This window comes from Alosa sapidissima, chromosome 10 (genome assembly GCF_018492685.1).
Source record: "Alosa sapidissima isolate fAloSap1 chromosome 10, fAloSap1.pri, whole genome shotgun sequence".
In the NCBI taxonomy this organism is placed as follows: domain Eukaryota; kingdom Metazoa; phylum Chordata; class Actinopteri; order Clupeiformes; family Clupeidae; genus Alosa; species Alosa sapidissima.
Window position 1 is genome coordinate 20,658,022 of NC_055966.1, and position 17,002 is coordinate 20,675,023.

The 17,002-nt window shown below is 42.0% G+C and overlaps 3 protein-coding genes across 11 annotated transcripts in view; 1 reads left to right on the forward strand and 2 right to left on the reverse strand.

Annotated features, from left to right (window-relative positions):
- Positions 1-131: 131 nt before the first annotated feature.
- Positions 132-8,408, reverse strand: decr1 (2,4-dienoyl CoA reductase 1, mitochondrial). Its single transcript, XM_042105801.1, has 11 exons — positions 8,082-8,408; positions 7,439-7,641; positions 7,091-7,148; positions 6,668-6,754; positions 6,132-6,279; positions 3,855-3,954; positions 2,072-2,144; positions 1,130-1,276; positions 626-688; positions 458-527; positions 132-393 (listed from the first exon to the last, which is right to left on the reverse strand). The coding sequence occupies exons 1-10, from the start codon at positions 8,163-8,165 to the stop codon at positions 468-470; spliced, it is 1,023 nt and encodes a 340-aa protein (XP_041961735.1). The 5' UTR covers positions 8,166-8,408; the 3' UTR covers positions 132-393; positions 458-467.
- Positions 8,409-8,994: 586 nt separating this feature from the next.
- Positions 8,995-12,690, forward strand: pmvk (phosphomevalonate kinase). The gene is made up of 5 exons (XM_042105825.1): positions 8,995-9,156; positions 9,477-9,540; positions 9,926-10,078; positions 10,438-10,567; positions 11,423-12,690. The coding sequence occupies exons 1-5, from the start codon at positions 9,068-9,070 to the stop codon at positions 11,590-11,592; spliced, it is 606 nt and encodes a 201-aa protein (XP_041961759.1). The 5' UTR covers positions 8,995-9,067; the 3' UTR covers positions 11,593-12,690.
- The window catches only part of LOC121719972 (tropomyosin alpha-3 chain-like), a 28,572-nt gene continuing 23,854 nt past the window's right edge, over positions 12,285-17,002 (reverse strand). For 5 of the 9 annotated variants that reach the window (XM_042105778.1, XM_042105779.1, XM_042105782.1 and 2 more), the window contains exon 10: positions 12,285-14,019. In XM_042105778.1, coding sequence (XP_041961712.1) covers positions 13,578-14,019 — 442 coding nt within the window. In that variant the 3' untranslated portion in view covers positions 12,285-13,577. The remainder of the gene's footprint in view (positions 14,020-17,002) is intronic. The other 4 variants (XM_042105784.1, XM_042105783.1, XM_042105788.1 and 1 more) reach the window with 1 other exon arrangement.

Sequence of the window (17,002 nt, forward strand, 5' to 3'; positions counted from 1 at the left end):
TGCACAAAGCACTACATATATTTCTGTAAGAATGGATTCAGGGCAGTCACTAGAAGCCTTGACCATTGCACAATACATTAGAGAAATATTGTTACTTATTTCTGAATTCAAATATGGGGAATAGAATGGTATATTGCTGCAGAAAAGGTTTATTCTGTTTCAAGATATGAGGCAAATAATGTTTGTCATTTTTGTACAAAACATTAGTGACCACAGGCACTATCGTGCTTAGATTTAATCCCTACAAAGGTCACTATATTACAGTATGTTATGGTGTTGGGAATGATCTAAAGGCCACAGGCACTTAGCAAGGCAATCTCAGAAATACATGCAAATCTTACACACTGAGGTGGCATGTCTATTCTGATCATCAATTAGGGGATTCATAAAAAAAATGAATAGAATAAAAACATCAACAAAAGGCTGTGATCACAAAGAGACAATACTGCCATTAACAGTCAAAGTCCTTAGGAGCCTTTTGTGCTTCGGATCATGGTCTCGAGCATAGACCACTGTTCCTGGGTGACCTGCAGGACAAGAAACAGTGCTGTAACACGTGTTGTGCCAAGCCATCCAATTTCACAACAAGAGCTGGTTGAAAAAAAGAAGCATGTCTAGTTCTTACCCTTCGGAGTTCATTGAACTCTCCGGCCATGGACACATATTCTCCTCCATCCATCCGAATGACCTGTGCAGTGAATGCATGAATAAGGACAAGTTAAGGTGGATGACAAAAGAGTGATATGAAATGCTCTGTTTGTAAGGCTGCCGTTGAGGAAATGTCCACACAACACTCAGCCCTGCACACGCCATTTGACGGGTCCATGGGTCATTCCACGTCAAATCAGATTATTTGCATGACCTAACCTATGTGCTAACATTAAATCATCAGAGGGCAAGAATGTTCAGCTGCTGGAGAGGAGAGGAGAGATGAGGAGAGGAGAGGAGAGGGGAAGCAGCACAGTCCTTGCACTCCCCTCCCTCTGAAACCGGAGCGCTCCTCTGGGGCAGCCACAGGGCCCTGGTCCCTGTGCCTACTCTCCCTGCCCTGGAGCAGAGCCCCACCGCTCCCAAGGTCAACACACACACACACACACACACACACACACACACACACACAAAGACTCACCGCTCCTGAAATCCAGCTGGCATAGTCGCTGCAGAGGTAGGCGGCGAGGTTCGCAATCTCTCCTGGCGTTCCCAGACGGCCAGTCGGAATCCTGCCAATCATTGACTTCTCGAACATCCCGGTGGGATCCAAACGACTGAATGCACCCTTCAAAAGGACAGTCCACAGTTACGTGTCAGTGACAGAACACTGTTGTACACCCAAAGACTAAATGTAAGGATTGTATCTGCTAATGTCAACCTTTGATATATTTTATCCAGTGCAGTTTGTCAATAACAACAAAAACACTAACGTCCAAAAAGAAACATGCAGTGAATGACTGACTGCCAGCAACTGAATTATTAAATCTTAAATCATTATAATCATTAATTAAGCCTAGATTCTTGACAATATGACCTTCAAAATTAGTTCTTCTACAGTCCTTAAAAAAGGCTTAGCAAAGGCAGGGGACCTAATGTTATGTCCTGGCATAGTATAGGACTGAGGAGGAAGAACAGCACATTGTTAATGGGAAACCAGACTGAAAACGATCCATACAGACTAACTGTTTCATGCCAAGGCTATAGAGCCAAAAACACTCCCATATTTTAGCTCCTGCCATGGAGTGAGTCATCTAATTGCACCTCAAAAGGTGGAATAAATACTTAAGTCCTCAATGCACATACTTCCTGTGCAATCTACACACTTCTGAGCAGTACAATCCGCCAATGCTGAGATTTGGGTCAAGAAATGTAAAAAATGTAAGAAATGTAAAAAAGAGCTACAGTATATAATACCCATGGTTTAGGACATAATGTTACATCACAAGAAGCAGATTTGTTTGCGTCACCAAAACCATTCGCAACCCCCCCCCCCCTCCCACCCCAACACAGCATCAGTCCTCATTTGCCACAGAGGGGGAAGAGACAGGAGGAAGCGGGATGCTCTGGTGTGATGCGCTACCTTGGTCCTGATTGGTCCGGGTTGAATCACGTTGAACCTCATGCCGTAGCGTCCCCACTCGGCGGCCAGGGACCTGTGGTACAAACACACGCATCCTTCCTCAGACTGTGATAGCGAGCGACCGGATAGGCGGGCAGGCCGGCCAACGGGCAGTCCTGCGGCGAGCCCCGCGCTCGGCCTCTTTCTCATTAAACTCTCCTGATGGGGTTAACGCTCAGGCTGCGGGTACAATTATCTCCAAGAGAGCGCCAGTGTTCTGGCCACTTGTTTTCATGCTGTTTATTCCAACAACACAAATAAAACCGAAAGCTGAACACAGAGAGGAAAGGAGGGAATAGCTGTGTGTGTCTGTATGTGTCTGTGTGTGTGTCTGTGTGTGTGTGTGTGTGTGTGTGTGTGTGTGTGTGTGTGTGTGTGTGTGTTTCTTAGGGTCAATCCAAATCACTCAAAGAAAAAGATCAGTGGAAAGGCTTGGGTAGGGAGGGGGGACTTGCAGATTGATTTGTTCCTAGTCAGCATCAAGGATCTAATGCATACTGAATGAGCAAAATATAGGTCCAAAAATAGACCGTGCCCAGAGAATTGGTGTGAGATAAAAAAGAAAAAAAGAATTGGGGGTTTGGGGGTTTTGCTACCTAACCCTGATTTAGATGTAGCATTAACAGAGAGAACAGTGGGGTCAATGTTTCAGGTGAACAACCACACAGAAAAGCCAAGAGTTCCATCAGTTGCAAATGAATAGAGGCAGATAGTGACCCCCTGACAAAAAGGTGTCTTGCACATAGAATACAAATGGACTAGTCAGCTTTACCTCAGCAAATATCTACTCTTCTTAAGGCACACAGTTATGAGGGTTAACCCTTTCTTTATACTGTACATGCACGTAACCCTTTCTTTATACATAGCTGATCTCATTTTCAAATCGGGTAACAACCACACGTGACCCCATGCCCCACATGCAGTTTCGAGGTGGTCTCAGTGTGGTTTATGTCAGTGTCCGTGTCTGTATGTGTGTCTGTGTGTCTTTCTGAGTGTGTGTACGTTTCGCTAGCCCGGTTCTTTCCCCTCGTTAACCATCTGTCTGAGGGAAGAGGTAGGAGCACAATGACCCATTCATCACAGTAATGCCCTTTTCAGTGTGCCTGTAAAAAGGGAAATGGGGAGATGTGTCTTACAAGGGGAGAGGGAGCGAGCCACACCAGCGCACAGGGCAGTGTACTCATCACTGTTTTAACACATTTCATGCCATAGAAGACAACTGGACTGGCCCCTGCTATCCCATTTATGTATTTCAGGCCAAGGCCATAATATTGGAGGCCTGAGGCTGATATACTGTACATTAGATATTAATCTGATTTATCTGGTGAGCTAACGACCCCAATGAGAGTATATTTGCTGCAACATGTATACAGACATCTCTGAGGTATATTTGATTTGCTTTCTGAGTGAATGTTTCAGTGGGAATTCATGTTTTCTAATGAGTGGCCTGTCTACACCAAGGGAAAGGGGAAAACTGCCCTGTCCACTGATGTATTCCTGCAGTTTCGATCCATCTTCATTGCGGGCAACTTTCCCAGGGAGATCAGGACGGGGGCTCCACATTTAGGATGTAAATTAAAAGTGCGGTCACACTCATTAATGCTAATAAATGCACCCCTTTAAAAATACATTAAGGTGGCGTGACGATGGGTGGGACTTTTTCCCCCAAACGTTTACAAATGGGGGGGCTGCACAGAAGCAACTACCATTTGCGTGTTTCTATGAAGTGGTATGCTAGACGTACTTGCACATAGCTTCCACACCAGCCTTGGCAGAGGCACTGGGGACCACAAAGCCAGAGCCACTCTCTGCATAGATGGTGGTAATGGCCAAGAACGCAGCCCCTGGAAAAACAAATAAGCAGAGAAATCAATCAATAACTAATCAAAGCAAAGTGTGGGCCCAGCTCCTGGCTTCACTTGACCTGAGAAAAGAGACAACTCCTTCAGCCACTCAAAAATCAGTTTCAGTCTAAAGCTCAAGCGAATGAATGACAAACATACTCGCAATTAGGACTGCACCGGTCCACCTCCAAGCATGGGAATTAAAGGACATCATTAATTTAAACGCAGCGAGCTTCACAAAGTGCTGCCACCAATGGCTAGCGACGCAGCACAATCAATGAAACAAACATTAAAGAAAGGGTAGACTCTCTATGGAAGCCTCTTAATTGCTCAACGGTGTAAATGGCAAATTAGAGACATCGTCTCTGCGTTGTGACTGCGACGTTCCCTCACAATGGCCTGATTGCAATTTCATTAATAACTGTTTTCGGAGGAGGAGGGAAAAGGTCAGTACAATCAAAGGATGGGCAAGCCCTCCGCAAGATCAACACAGACTGAGGAGGACAACGTTAGTGTTGGGGCATCAAGCAAAATCGTATGGTGGGTGGTCTTTAGGCATCCAGCTCTACAGTATGGTTCTGTGTAGGGCCCATGCCCTTTGAGTATGCATGGCTAGAGTAGGATGCAGCACACAACCCAAAGAGGACCTCAGGCACTGGACAGTAAGGACTGCATTACTACATGCAGTGTCTGCGCTGCCTTACGGTTGATGGGACAGTTAAAGGATGAATGATGTGTCAACTGAAAGGATAAACAATGTGCATATTTCTATAAGGCCGGGTGCACTTTAAGTAAAAAGTAGTGACTGATATTTAATAGAAAATCGTATCCAAAGTGACGCGGACTCACAATGCTGGGTTCAGGAATCATATCCAGGCCAACCAATTGTCAGGCAGCGACCCCACTGCTGCTCCGCCAAACCTTCTGTATAACTTCTATATGACTGGTAGGGATATGACTCCATTGCTTTGATGGCAATTTAATTTTCGTATGTAATTAGTTATTCCAACCAAAATCTCAGCCCAACACATCGTTGTAATTAGTGTAATGCTAATGTTTCCATCACATCACATACATTGAATAACACAGATGAACACAAATATTTACTTAATTAGTAATTACTGGGTACAACAGAGAATGTATCAAGGGCCGCCTGACAACTGGTCAACCTAGGCTCGATTCCCAAACCCACCTTTACAAGACCATATCACTTTGGATAAAAGTGTATGTTATACATCATTCAACTTTAAAACGAGTGAAAGGATTACAAGGTTAAATGGTGCAGCAGCATGCTTTGGGGAGCAGTTTTCAGTGGAATCGATTGACCAATAGGTTTTACCCTCAGCAATGGAGGGGTGTGTCTGCCACCCTGTGGTCTTAGCAGAGCAATACAACCGAGTTTCCATTTGGAATCTGAAATGACTCTCAGTGCTCATTGGATAAAAAACAAGAAAACACTAAGTGGGCCAGTGGTAGTCTTAAAAGAGACAGTATGGGACAGTTTGATAATTTTGAACCCTGTTTTTATATGCAACTAGTAATCGCATCATCGTAAAATTTATTTTCATGGTATAGACCCTTTCAAGAGAGTTCCATTATCAGCATCATAGTTGGCCCCACAAGGCTTCCGTTTTAACATTCCATATGTTATCTTAATGCAGAGGAAGTAGATTGGGGCCCAAATAGAACGTTCAAGCATTGTTTTTGTTTTTATTGTTGGAAGGGTCCATATTGGCATGTGAGGTATACATGAACAAACCTGTTGTTCCAACTAGCTGCTTATTCTATGCGTGGTGCTATCCTTTTTCCACTGACTACAAAATATGCACTTTATATGTGCCGATATAACACCATGGGTCCGAGTTCGAAAGTGAAGTTGAATAAACCAATCACACACACAACCAGTGTTAAATTCTGATCTATCTATCTTTTATTAATTAACTACGGCCTGACGCTGCCCATGTTGTGCGTCTGACATCGCTCTGGCCACAGTGTGCATGTACTGTTGGCAAAATATTTTAGAATGAACCTATATGATACCCACAGAAAACCTGCCAGCTGAATATGAAACACTTGGTTAAGATTGCCAAGTACCGTAAACATGGTTTAGATGGAAACATCAGGCAAGTCTATTCTTTGAATGTGGGATAGAGACAATGCATGCAAAATGTGCAAACCTTTTTCAGCTTTAATGAGGCGCTTCCCAATTTCCAGCGTTACAAAGGCCGTGCCGTTCAGCACAATGTCTGTGATGGTCCTCCAGGCATTCGCAGACAGCTTCTCTGAGGGGGAGACGAAATTACCTGCAGCATTGTTGATTACCACCTGTGGAATGGAAAAACCATCAGACAGACAGCTCGTCCCGGCCTTAGGAGGAATAATTATGCTGTTCTCCCAGCATGAACATATGTGGGGTTTCGGTGAAAAAAATGAGCTGAAGTTCATGTTGATCAGATTTCTATTCTTTCCTAGTGCCTTAGAGTAAAGTAGTTCAACACTGATGTGCCAACTCAAAGCAATGCTGATGTTCTCCATATCAGTACGCTATATAGCAACGGTTATTTGCACAAATGCACTTGTCATTCTCTCTATAGAAAGAAACATCTGCCAGACAACATGGCAGGCAAAAGAAACCTAAGAAAACAAGGTGAAGTGACAGATCTGTGATGAGGCCTTCACAGTGCAGGCAGTGTAGCGCAGAGTTTGTACCTACATCAGGGAGACCCACGTCACTGATCAGCTTCGTCACAGCAGCCTCTATAGACGCTGGGTCCCGCACATCACACTTCAAAGCATGGACCTGTTGGAGGAATACTGCCCAAGTGATTCAAAGGCTCAAAACACACCAAATATAGATTTCGGGACACCATTACGACACCTTGGGAAGCATAAGGTACAGGTGATCAGTCTCTACAGCAGGAGAAATTATGTGTTCCAGTAAAGTAAGCAACCACTAACAAAGTATTAAAATTAGGATCACTTACACATCATAAAGACATTTATTAAATATAACTTGCTATAAGTTGCTAATTTAACAAGTAAAAAGTGAATTGTAGGTGTCTGATGCAATCTTATGTTGACAGGCAATCACACAATCACATCCCCTACACAATCTCAGATACATATAGATTATTACCTTGTTTCCAGTCTGTTCTGAAATTTCTGCAGCAGTCTTTTCCAGAACATCAAGCTTTCTTAAAACAAAATAAGCATCTTAGCATTTGCCACAAGATGTTCTTCTCCTACAATGAATTTGATATATTCTCCAGAATTGTTTGAGAATATTGCAAATGCAAACCCAAAGGAAATGTCTGTGATATTTCAGATTGAGATAGAGAACATTCAACTGAGCAAACAACTTGGTTTCTCTCTTATTCGTTGTGACTGTAATGATAACTACAATCAAGCAGTTATCTATGTGAATCACTACCTCAATGAAACAAAATGATAATTCACCATCAGCGATGAAAGCACTGATGCTGACCTGCTTGCAATGACGCACTCGGCACCTAAGCTTGACAGGGTAGTTGTCATTCCTCGGCCTAAACCAGTTCCCCCTCCTGTGATGAAAGCCACTTTATTTTTGAACGTCCCCGGGACCAGCATTGGCACTTCGGAAGGGGGAAAGAACACAGCTTGTGGAGGCGGAGAGTCCTTGCGCAGTGCATTAGTCCCATTACTGAAGGCCTGAAAGTGCCAAATATGCAATTAATATGAAATATGATTCTAGTGTCACAGATGACATAGTTAACCAGAGCAATAAAAAGACTGGAGTGAAAAATAAATGAATACAGATACGGCGAGTAGGTGAAAGGTTAGGTCAGCTTCCTACATGGACACACCTACCTTACCCTTTTCGTCTTTTTCGTTGCTGCGATCATGTACATTTAAATAATCACACAGAATAGTTAATCCACAAAACGGTGTGTTTGCAAATTATGCTAATAACGCTAACTAGCTGTATGGCATTTTCCCATGACCTCAATAATTTCAAGTGGCTAACAAGCTTCTCACAACTCTCAGTAACCACCAACACATGATGTTAAGGTGACATTACCAGTGACTGGTAGTCAACTTGTTCTTACTTAAACAAGAGTACTAAACTTTCAGATGCAAAGCAATCTTACCCGTAAAAGTGTGAATGTTTTGACTGGTAGACTTAGATCACGTTTGTACGCAGCTACTGCGTGCCCCAACAATGAACTTGCCATGTTTTCAAAGCTGAGCTGAGTGACCTTTCACCCAGTAAATTAAGAAACCTTAAACAAGGCAGACGAGTGGAACTACTGGACCATGATAATACAAAACATCAGAGACTAAATGAACATGTCACACTATTACTCTGCAACAGCACTGGACACAGCTAGTTCAATAGCAAAAGTTTCACCAAACATTAGGCTCATTCGACTTCATGCAACCCTGCGCGGGCCTGGCCGAACGTGACATGCTGGACTTTTGCACGATAACTAGTTCATTTCGTTGAGCATGCATCACGTTCAACCATATCTGCGCAGCGCTGCATGAAATCGAATGAGCCTATTGTGCCACTGCGGCTTTAAAACGCCGCAACTATTACAAGATATGTACGGGGGAACATGGTTCGTAGGATTCATTATCCAACATATTTGTTTTAGTTTTATCAACTTGTACACTTCTTTTGATATCAGCCATTAATATACCATTCTAAAGAATTACTTGATCCTGGTTTATATGTGATTGCAGCAACGTTGATTTTTTAGCACACTATCAACCACCCCCGTTTCATCAATCTATGATCACGCACGCCGTGGTCCGACGCTCAGGCGATGATACCGTAAAAACACATATGCAAGGAACTCAAGATAATATTCAACGATTATCCGGGAGTTTCATACATTTATATAATCATCTGCTGCGAAAATGTTATGCTGAATTAAATATTCTATCAGTGTTAGAACAGATAGTGATGTAAATGAATCCCTTACTTTAAAAAGTGCGTAGTTTTACATATTTTGTTTTGCGCGGTCTTTTCATAATTTAAGGTAAACATGACAGTGGTGTCATTCATCGTAGGCTATGTCAGTGAACATGCGGAAAAATAGTGCAACGAACTCTGACTACCAAGCAAGTAGTGATGTCCACTACAAACCCCCCAATAATACTGATATTTAGTGGTAAACGCAAATCAGGGAAGGATTATGTAACCGACTTAATTCATAAAAGGTGAGTTCAGTTCTTATTTGTCCCCTAGCCTTTACAGTGCTTGATCTTGTCAACCTGTCAGCTCAAATGACATTTTTCTGGACTAACGTTAACCATAGCTTTATTCTGCCAGAACAGTAAGATAATGTAATGTCTCAAATTGTTTCAAACGTATGTTGAAGAAATGTAAAGTACAAATGCACTATATTTGAAACTAGGTAACGACAGACATTCATTCACAGCAGTTGAAGTTTCAGAAATCAACGGTTGTTGGCTTAAGCGTTTTGAGAACTACACAAGTTATTTCAAAGCTACGTTTAACTTAATTTCCTTTAAAACAGGCTGGGAGATGATACATGCTGCATCCTGCGTCTGTCTGGGCCCCTGAAAGAACAGTATGCAAAGGTGAGTTAAAAGATCACCTAATACAAGCCAAATTACTAGTTTCATCATTGAACAATGTTTATGTGAATTAAGGGGTGGCCATGATTCTGCTGTTGGTTCAAGTATTGTAGTCTTATTTTATGTTTGAAATGTTTTCATAACTGACCCTTTCAATGTGAAATGAAAATGACCCATTATGAATGTGGAGATTGGGAAGTAGGACATTGTATGTAAATGGGCATATAGCACAGATTGTCAGTCAGAGTATGTTCTAAAAAACACACTAGGAATTAGATCAAGTACACGAAGATAGTGCTCTATGGTTAGAAAAGTAGTAGTTCCTGGAGATTCCTGAGTCATGTAATTTTAGCTATTTGAGCCACTCTTTTGATTGTTCGTGTATTAGGAGCATGGTCTTGACTTCAGTAAGTTGCTGGGAGCGGGCCAGTATAAGGAGCGATACAGAGCCGACATGATCCAGTGGGGAGAGAGGATGAGGGAGCAGGATCCTGGGTTCTTCTGCCGGCTGGCCATCAGAGAGGCAAAACAGCCAGTTTGGGTAAAACGAGGAAGATGATTTTGTCTTTTCCGTCATCCCTACATGTACAGTATGATCTCATTTTTGTTGTTGGCAAAAATGTTCTCTACTTATGTTCAGTCTTTGTGAACCTCAATACTGCACTACTAATAAAACAACATAAATTATATAATGAGGCCTTGTTTTGTTATTAGAAGGGGCTTTAAGGTTGGTTTATTGTAGCTGAAAGTTGCTGTAAAACTTCAGTAACAGTGGGATTAAGAGAGTAATGTGAAACCTCTTTATGTTGTTGTGTTAAGACAATACTTTAGAAAAGAAAAAACATTCAAGAGATACTTGAAGAGTCTACCTTAATCACACCTGTCTGCTCCGCTCTCCAGATCATCAGTGATGCTCGGCGCATGTCGGACCTGCAGTGGTTCTGGAGGGAGTTTCCTCAGCAGTGTTGCTGTGTGCGCGTAGAGGCCTCGGAGCAGATCAGATTACAGAGAGGATGGAAGTTCACTCCAGGTGATCTAATCCCAACCAAGTGCATTTGAGATATCAATGGATATTTTTTCTTATATTGTATCTAAAGGGAGCGGTGGTGGTTCAGGCGGTAGAGGAGTCTTTCAGTAATTGGAAGGTTGCTGGTTTGAGCCCCACCTCTCCTGACCCTGTTGAGGTATATATACTCTTTTGATCCCGTGAGGGAAATTTGGTCTCTGCATTTATCCCAATCCGTGAATTAGTGAAACACACTCAGCACACAGTGAACACACAGTGAGGTGAATCACACACTGATCCCGGCGCAGTGAGCTGCCTGCAACAACAGCGGCGCTCGGGGAGCAGTGAAGGTTTAGGTGCCTTGCTCAAGGGCACTTCAGCCGTGCCTACTGGTTGGCGCTAACCAGTAGGCCACGACTGCCCCAAGGTGTCCTTGAGCAAGACACTGAACTCACAGACTGCTCTGGATGTACTTGTTGGCACCTTGCATGGCAGCCTCTGCCATCGGTGTATGAATGTGTGAGTGGATGGGTGATGCATTGTCATTTAACAGACTAATGTGATGTATTAGGTGCCAGTCCTATTTCTAGCATGCACATGTTTACAACGTGGCTTGAGCCGCGCCTGAGACGTGCGTATCACACAGGCTGTGCGCACGCTCTAACCTGTTAACATGGGCACAGAAATGAAAATGGACAGGTAATGCAGCTGACACACAGCGGACATGCTTGCGATCTGAATAAGCCCTTACTAATGTCAGTCCATTTTTAAGTCAATATGGATAAAAATGCCAGCTGCCAGCACCAATGTGAATGTAATTTGTTTTTTTGTTTAGCAACAGCACTGACCCCCCCACAATTATCCATTTTCTTTCCACAGGTATTGATGACGCAGAGTCAGAATGTGGTCTCGATCAGGGAGTGCAGTTTGACTGGATAATTAACAATAATGGAGATGCTGTACTTTTGGAAGAACAGCTGAAAGAACTGTTTGTGCTGGCGAAGGAAAAATCTGCACACAATAATGGACAACAAAGTATTAACAGTTAACCACAAATTCTTGAGTTTTACCATTTTGTTAACGGTCTAACATTGTAAATACCCCCGAAAAAGTGTATTTGTACCAATAGAAAATGCAGTGAAATGTCTTTTAATCTTGATTTACTTAAAGCTTAATGTGCATAGTACAACTTTGCCCCCATTTATCGCAGCAAGATAGGCAATCCACTGTCTCCATGACCGTCTTAAACTGCTTTTGCTGTAAATAAGGGAAGTTACAATTCCATGCTGCTAATTTATTAGTGACTGATGCAACTACAGTTGGAGAGAGGGATGTGTGGTCCAAATAAAACTACAACCAGGACTTCAAAGCCCCAATTATAGCATCCTCTCTTGACAACCTGCTGCTACTTCAGTCCACCATTGCACCATAGCGTACCTGTAATTACAGAAGAGTCCACTAGGTGTCCACTCAACCACCAGCTCTGGGCCTTTCATGTGGGATCTATTTGCGATATCAGGTTAAGGTTATCACACAGAAGGACCTTGTATAATCCATTACAAGGACAAAGAGCCACTTGTACTATTCTACAGAACAGGAGCAGCAGTTAACTTTGAGCAAAATGGGTTAAGGTGACATCAGACCGGCTTTGTCATGTCAGTATGTTAATGTTTCTATGACGTCACAGCAGTCCAAACTTGAAGCCTCAAGACACCTTAACACAAGAGGACAAGACTACTAGTCAAATTCAATCATGGTCCTTTATTTAAAAAAAAAAAAAGAAAAATCTTGTGTCCATGTTTTGAGTCATGATTGTTACAATGAAATACCGTTGATAACAAAATGTTTACATCTTGAAACCCCAGGATAAGTTCCAGTTAAAACATTGCTGATAAAGTTTATTTATTTCTCATTTAATTCATCTTAAAGGTTTGCAGTTCTGTTGACTTGCAAAGACACACACAAAAAACAAGAGTGGCATCATGAGATGTTTAGGTCGCCCTCTAAGTTTGTTCATCTTCCCGTTCCCACCAAGGTGGCATCACGGCTTCCATTTTGGCAGTGGAATGGGATTTGCTGATCACCCCTTCTTATCTCCCACCCTCAAGTTATTTCACCCAAAAAAAACAAAAACAAAAAAAACATTTAACAACTGAACCAATACAGCGGATGCTGAAGGCTGGTAAACGGAACACTGCAATTTACCACTCCTTGACCTCGCCAGATATAATGATATATATTTTCCAAAAATTAAGACTACAATGGAACCATGCACATTATCCTGATCTTCCAAGCAGTTTGGAGACTATGATGAAACCGTTCGATGCGGCTTAGACGCTGCATAAGTGACCCTTGGTGGGACATTGCCCAATACTTAACAAAAGTTTAAACCCAAATAAGACTTCTCCCTTATACAAGAAATGATATATACCACCTCCAGTTCTATTTAAACACAACATTTAACTAAAGTAATACAATTATGGTCCCATTGTAATTGGCACAGTTAAGAAAATATTGGTAATAAAATGGTGCTCCTTTAAGTAGGGGTACATTAAATGTTTATCTTTTTTTTCTTTTTTTTTTTTAAAGGACAACAGGTGCAGGAACTTAAAGCAAAAGGAAAGTCAACGACAGGTTGCGTAATGAGATGATAAAGTGGAATAGGGGTGGGGGACAATATGGGTTGTGTTCCAAGATCCCAAAAGGTCCCGCTGAATAGCCTGTGTGGAGACCAGATAAGAGAAATGGGTCGCTCACTTTCAGTTCACTCCTCGCTGCCTGCTCTGCAAGTCTCCCTTCCCAAAGGACTCGCTCTCTGTTCCAATTTTAGGCTCAGACGCAGAAAAACCCTCCAAACGCAATCTAAGACTAGGAAAAAAAAAAAAAAAAAAATGAAGCCGTGGCTCTGGCAATATGAGAGATGATCCACTGTGTAACACCATAATCCTGATAGAATGCAAATTGCACGCTTCGGCTGGAATGTATCAAACTCAGAAATCTCACTGTTGTGACAGATGTTTAAGACACTGGTGCTTCAAGACATACGAATATATTGCCCTTTTTGGAAAGGGGAGAAGATGGGTATATTAATATGCAAGCGCACACATAAATATAAAGCTAGAGGCAACACAAAGCAAAAGAAAACTTCACATGCCTGAGGACTGTATCGAGATCTTAGAACACAAAAACATGTGGGCCCAGGTGAAGGGCCAGAGCAAGTGCTACTGCCACCAAAATACGATACCAGCCGGTTCTTGCAAACTCTAACGCAAGTCACCCAGGACAGAGAGAGATAGAGGGAGGGGAGAAGGGAGTTGTAGAGAGAAGGGCAAAGGTCATAAGCTCCAGTGGCGGCACCAAGGGTCAGAGGCTCCAGTGGCGGCACCAAGGGGCTTAGCAGCTGTTTAGGTCCTGCAGGGTCTGATCCAGGGTGGCATGGATCTTGACATTCTCCTCTTTGGCAGTGGCCAGCCGCTCTAAAAAAATAAAAATAAAAAAAAGTCAGGACACAGATAAGACATTATTTCCATTTCAAAGGAACACAAAATAGAAAGGAAAAGAAACAAAAATAAAAAAACTTGTCAGAATAGAGCACCCACACAAAAAAAATATCAATGTATCCCAGTAAAAAACATAACTCTGCCACAAACTAACCAATCACAAGGATTTAAGCTCAGGGGAAGTTGAAAAATACCTCCCCCAGAAAAAGTATGAAGAAAAAAAAAAAAAAAAAAAAAAAACACACATTCTAAACATGGAAGCCACTTTTACTCCATGTTGCACTCCAGTGGTCAGATACTATACCAGGTATGTTTAAAGCTGCTGCATTTAATTTTCAAATCAACAGATAATAATAATAATAATAATAATAATAATAATAATAATAATAGCATGATAAACAAATAAACAATCAAAAAATCCCACTTTGTATCAAGAGACAAGCCTGGTCATCCTGTAATTCACATCGAGCCCATTAACTGATGGAGGTTTGAGTGAGACAGGAATATGTATTTACAACTAAATAGCACATAGAGCAACATAGAGATGCACAATATTGCATGTGCTGACATTTTCAAACTCATTTTGGCCCATTGCTGATGCCAATAGAAACACACTTGTATTTCCTTTAAAGCAACAAAACAGTTCTGTTTCATTAAAATATCAGGTTCAAATTAAATTAGATGCTACAATTACTATTAAAATCTCTCATTGCCAATGTGTGCCCGAAACGCTTAATATCACACTATGTAATGTTGTTGATCGGGTACAATGACCAGTGGGGTGTACTACGAATCTCGATTAGTGGGTTAGCGAGGTATGTTGCCCTCAAAGCTAGGGTATGCTGTGACACGAAAGTGGATTTGTTTTAGTGTCGCTATATCACCATGGCATCTTATGCTGTCAACCAAACCTGGTCGGGAGGTGGTTATGTGCTAAGTTATAGCTCAAATCGTGTAATCTACCGCACACTGACCAATCAATTGTCTTAAAAATGAAGTTCTCTCACGTGTAGGATTCGGTCATATATCTTACAGGTGGAGCTCCGCCTCTACTAACATTTTGGATCTCGAATGCGCTTTAGTAGTGTTTAATAGTGCTGTGCGTGCAAATATCCCACTATGGACGTGCATACCATACAACAACTGATGGCAATTGATTTATTTGATGTTCTAGGTTAGACACAAAAAATGACCGCAGTGTAGATAAAGCTATCGCTCATGAATGCGGAAGTAATTGTTTTTAAATACAGGCGGTCTTGTGCATCTCCACGTTACACGATTTTGCCAAAGTCATCAACACCGAGAACGCGCACAGATCTGAGCGGAAAGCCTAGTTTGACAAATATATCACATAACTGCTATCGTAGTATCACTTAACGTATACCCCTGAGTCAAGGCTTTGTCAAGCCTCGTGCTTCGTAGTATACCCCACTGATCAGGTAGGCATTACCTTTTTATGCTACGTTTACACATGGCCAGCTATTTCACCGGCCGGACATCTCACCCTCTCTGTTTTCAAAAACAACATTGTGCACACCTGTCAGTTTTCAGAAAAGTTTTCCTTTACACTAACCCGGGTATATATGCCTTCAAGAGCATGCCAAACCTGTACGTGGCAGTGTAAGGAGAAGCTCAATCCCATGTTAGCCAATCAGAATCCCGAAAATACCAACAGCAACGAATCACTTCCTCTTTTGAACTGACTAAAAATCTCTGCCTCGTCACATACATCTCGTTTGTACCTCTTTAGACGCAAACGAACAAACGGAGTTTTCCCAAAAAAAGCGATCAACCCGGAGTTTTAAAAACTCTGTTTGCGGGGGGATAAAACCTACGTCTAAATGACAGGGTCAAATGCAGAAAAACATCACCGGTTGAATCATCTTCGTTGTCGTCTAAACGGGGCCTTAGTTTTTGGTGAACTAGGTACCACACTAAATGACGTTGAATATTGACACCAAGGGGCATAAATATCAATTCTTCCATGGTGTTGCTTTAAGGATCTGTCCTCTCCTGTAGTAGAATTAACCATTTACACTCATTGTGATGACCTGCAGGCACATTTCCTTGCTTCCCCTAAAATCTTTATAGTTTGTGCAGACGTAGTCTTGCTGATTTTATCTGCCAGGGATATCCCATTTGCAGATGCTGATAACAGTTCTTATGTGGTTATCTGCCCATAGTGATTGTCGTACTGAGAATACCACGCATCCGTATCGCTAGGTCAAAGTAAATCACTCAAGTCATTAGCTAGGCTCAAAAGGGTAATGCACTGACTGCATAAACAGTCTTTATAATACCTTTTTTTACACTTAAAGTTAAAATAAACAGACCTGTGAAGTTGGCCAACAAAAAGGAACCAAAAGCTGCCATCTTTGTCCACATAAGCACATTTGGGTACCATCTTTGCCCATATAAGTAGACTCGGGTATGGGCAAACATGGCAGCTTTGGATCCTTTTTGTAGGTGAACTTCAGAGATTCATTGGGGACCTTCTCCACAGCATCACAGAAGTGTAATGATATTTTGAGCCTAGTTAAATCACTGCATCTCAAATGATATACTTCTGTATGAAAACACCTAATTTGAGTGCATTCACACTGATAATTTCAACGATGAGACCAAGTATCCAGATGGTGCGCGGTCAAAAACTTGTGGAACGATGGGCACTTTTTGCCCTCAATGGACAGCATCTGGGCCACATAGCAAAAGGAGAGGGAGCATTTTTAAACTTGTGATAATCGTGGTTGAGGAAGCTGGAGCTGGAGCAGCAGCAGCAGAACACACACTTTACTTTGATGTACAAGCAAGTTAAAATGTTCATGTATTGACCTCATACAACCATATCACTGTCAAATAGACTAGAGGACACAAGTAACATTATATTTACATGTTGCGATCATCATTTCCATTAAGTGCAAGGAGCTGATGTTGGATTTCAGAGGACACCATCCTGTTG

Coding starts and splice junctions, on each gene's coding strand:
- decr1 (XM_042105801.1), bottom strand. CDS start 8,165: ATGGCAAGTTCATTGTTGGGGCACGCAGTAGCTGCGTACAAACGTGAT. Junction 6,280..6,667: donor GTGACGTGGGTCTCCCTGAT/GTAGGTACAAAC, acceptor TCCATTCCACAG/GTGGTAATCAACAATGCTGC. Junction 2,145..3,854: donor GGTGTGGAAGCTATGTGCAA/GTACGTCTAGCA, acceptor TTTGTACCACAG/GTCCCTGGCCGCCGAGTGGG.
- pmvk (XM_042105825.1), top strand. CDS start 9,068: ATGTCCACTACAAACCCCCCAATAATACTGATATTTAGTGGTAAACGC. Junction 9,157..9,476: donor ACCGACTTAATTCATAAAAG/GTGAGTTCAGTT, acceptor CCTTTAAAACAG/GCTGGGAGATGATACATGCT. Junction 10,568..11,422: donor AGGATGGAAGTTCACTCCAG/GTGATCTAATCC, acceptor TTCTTTCCACAG/GTATTGATGACGCAGAGTCA.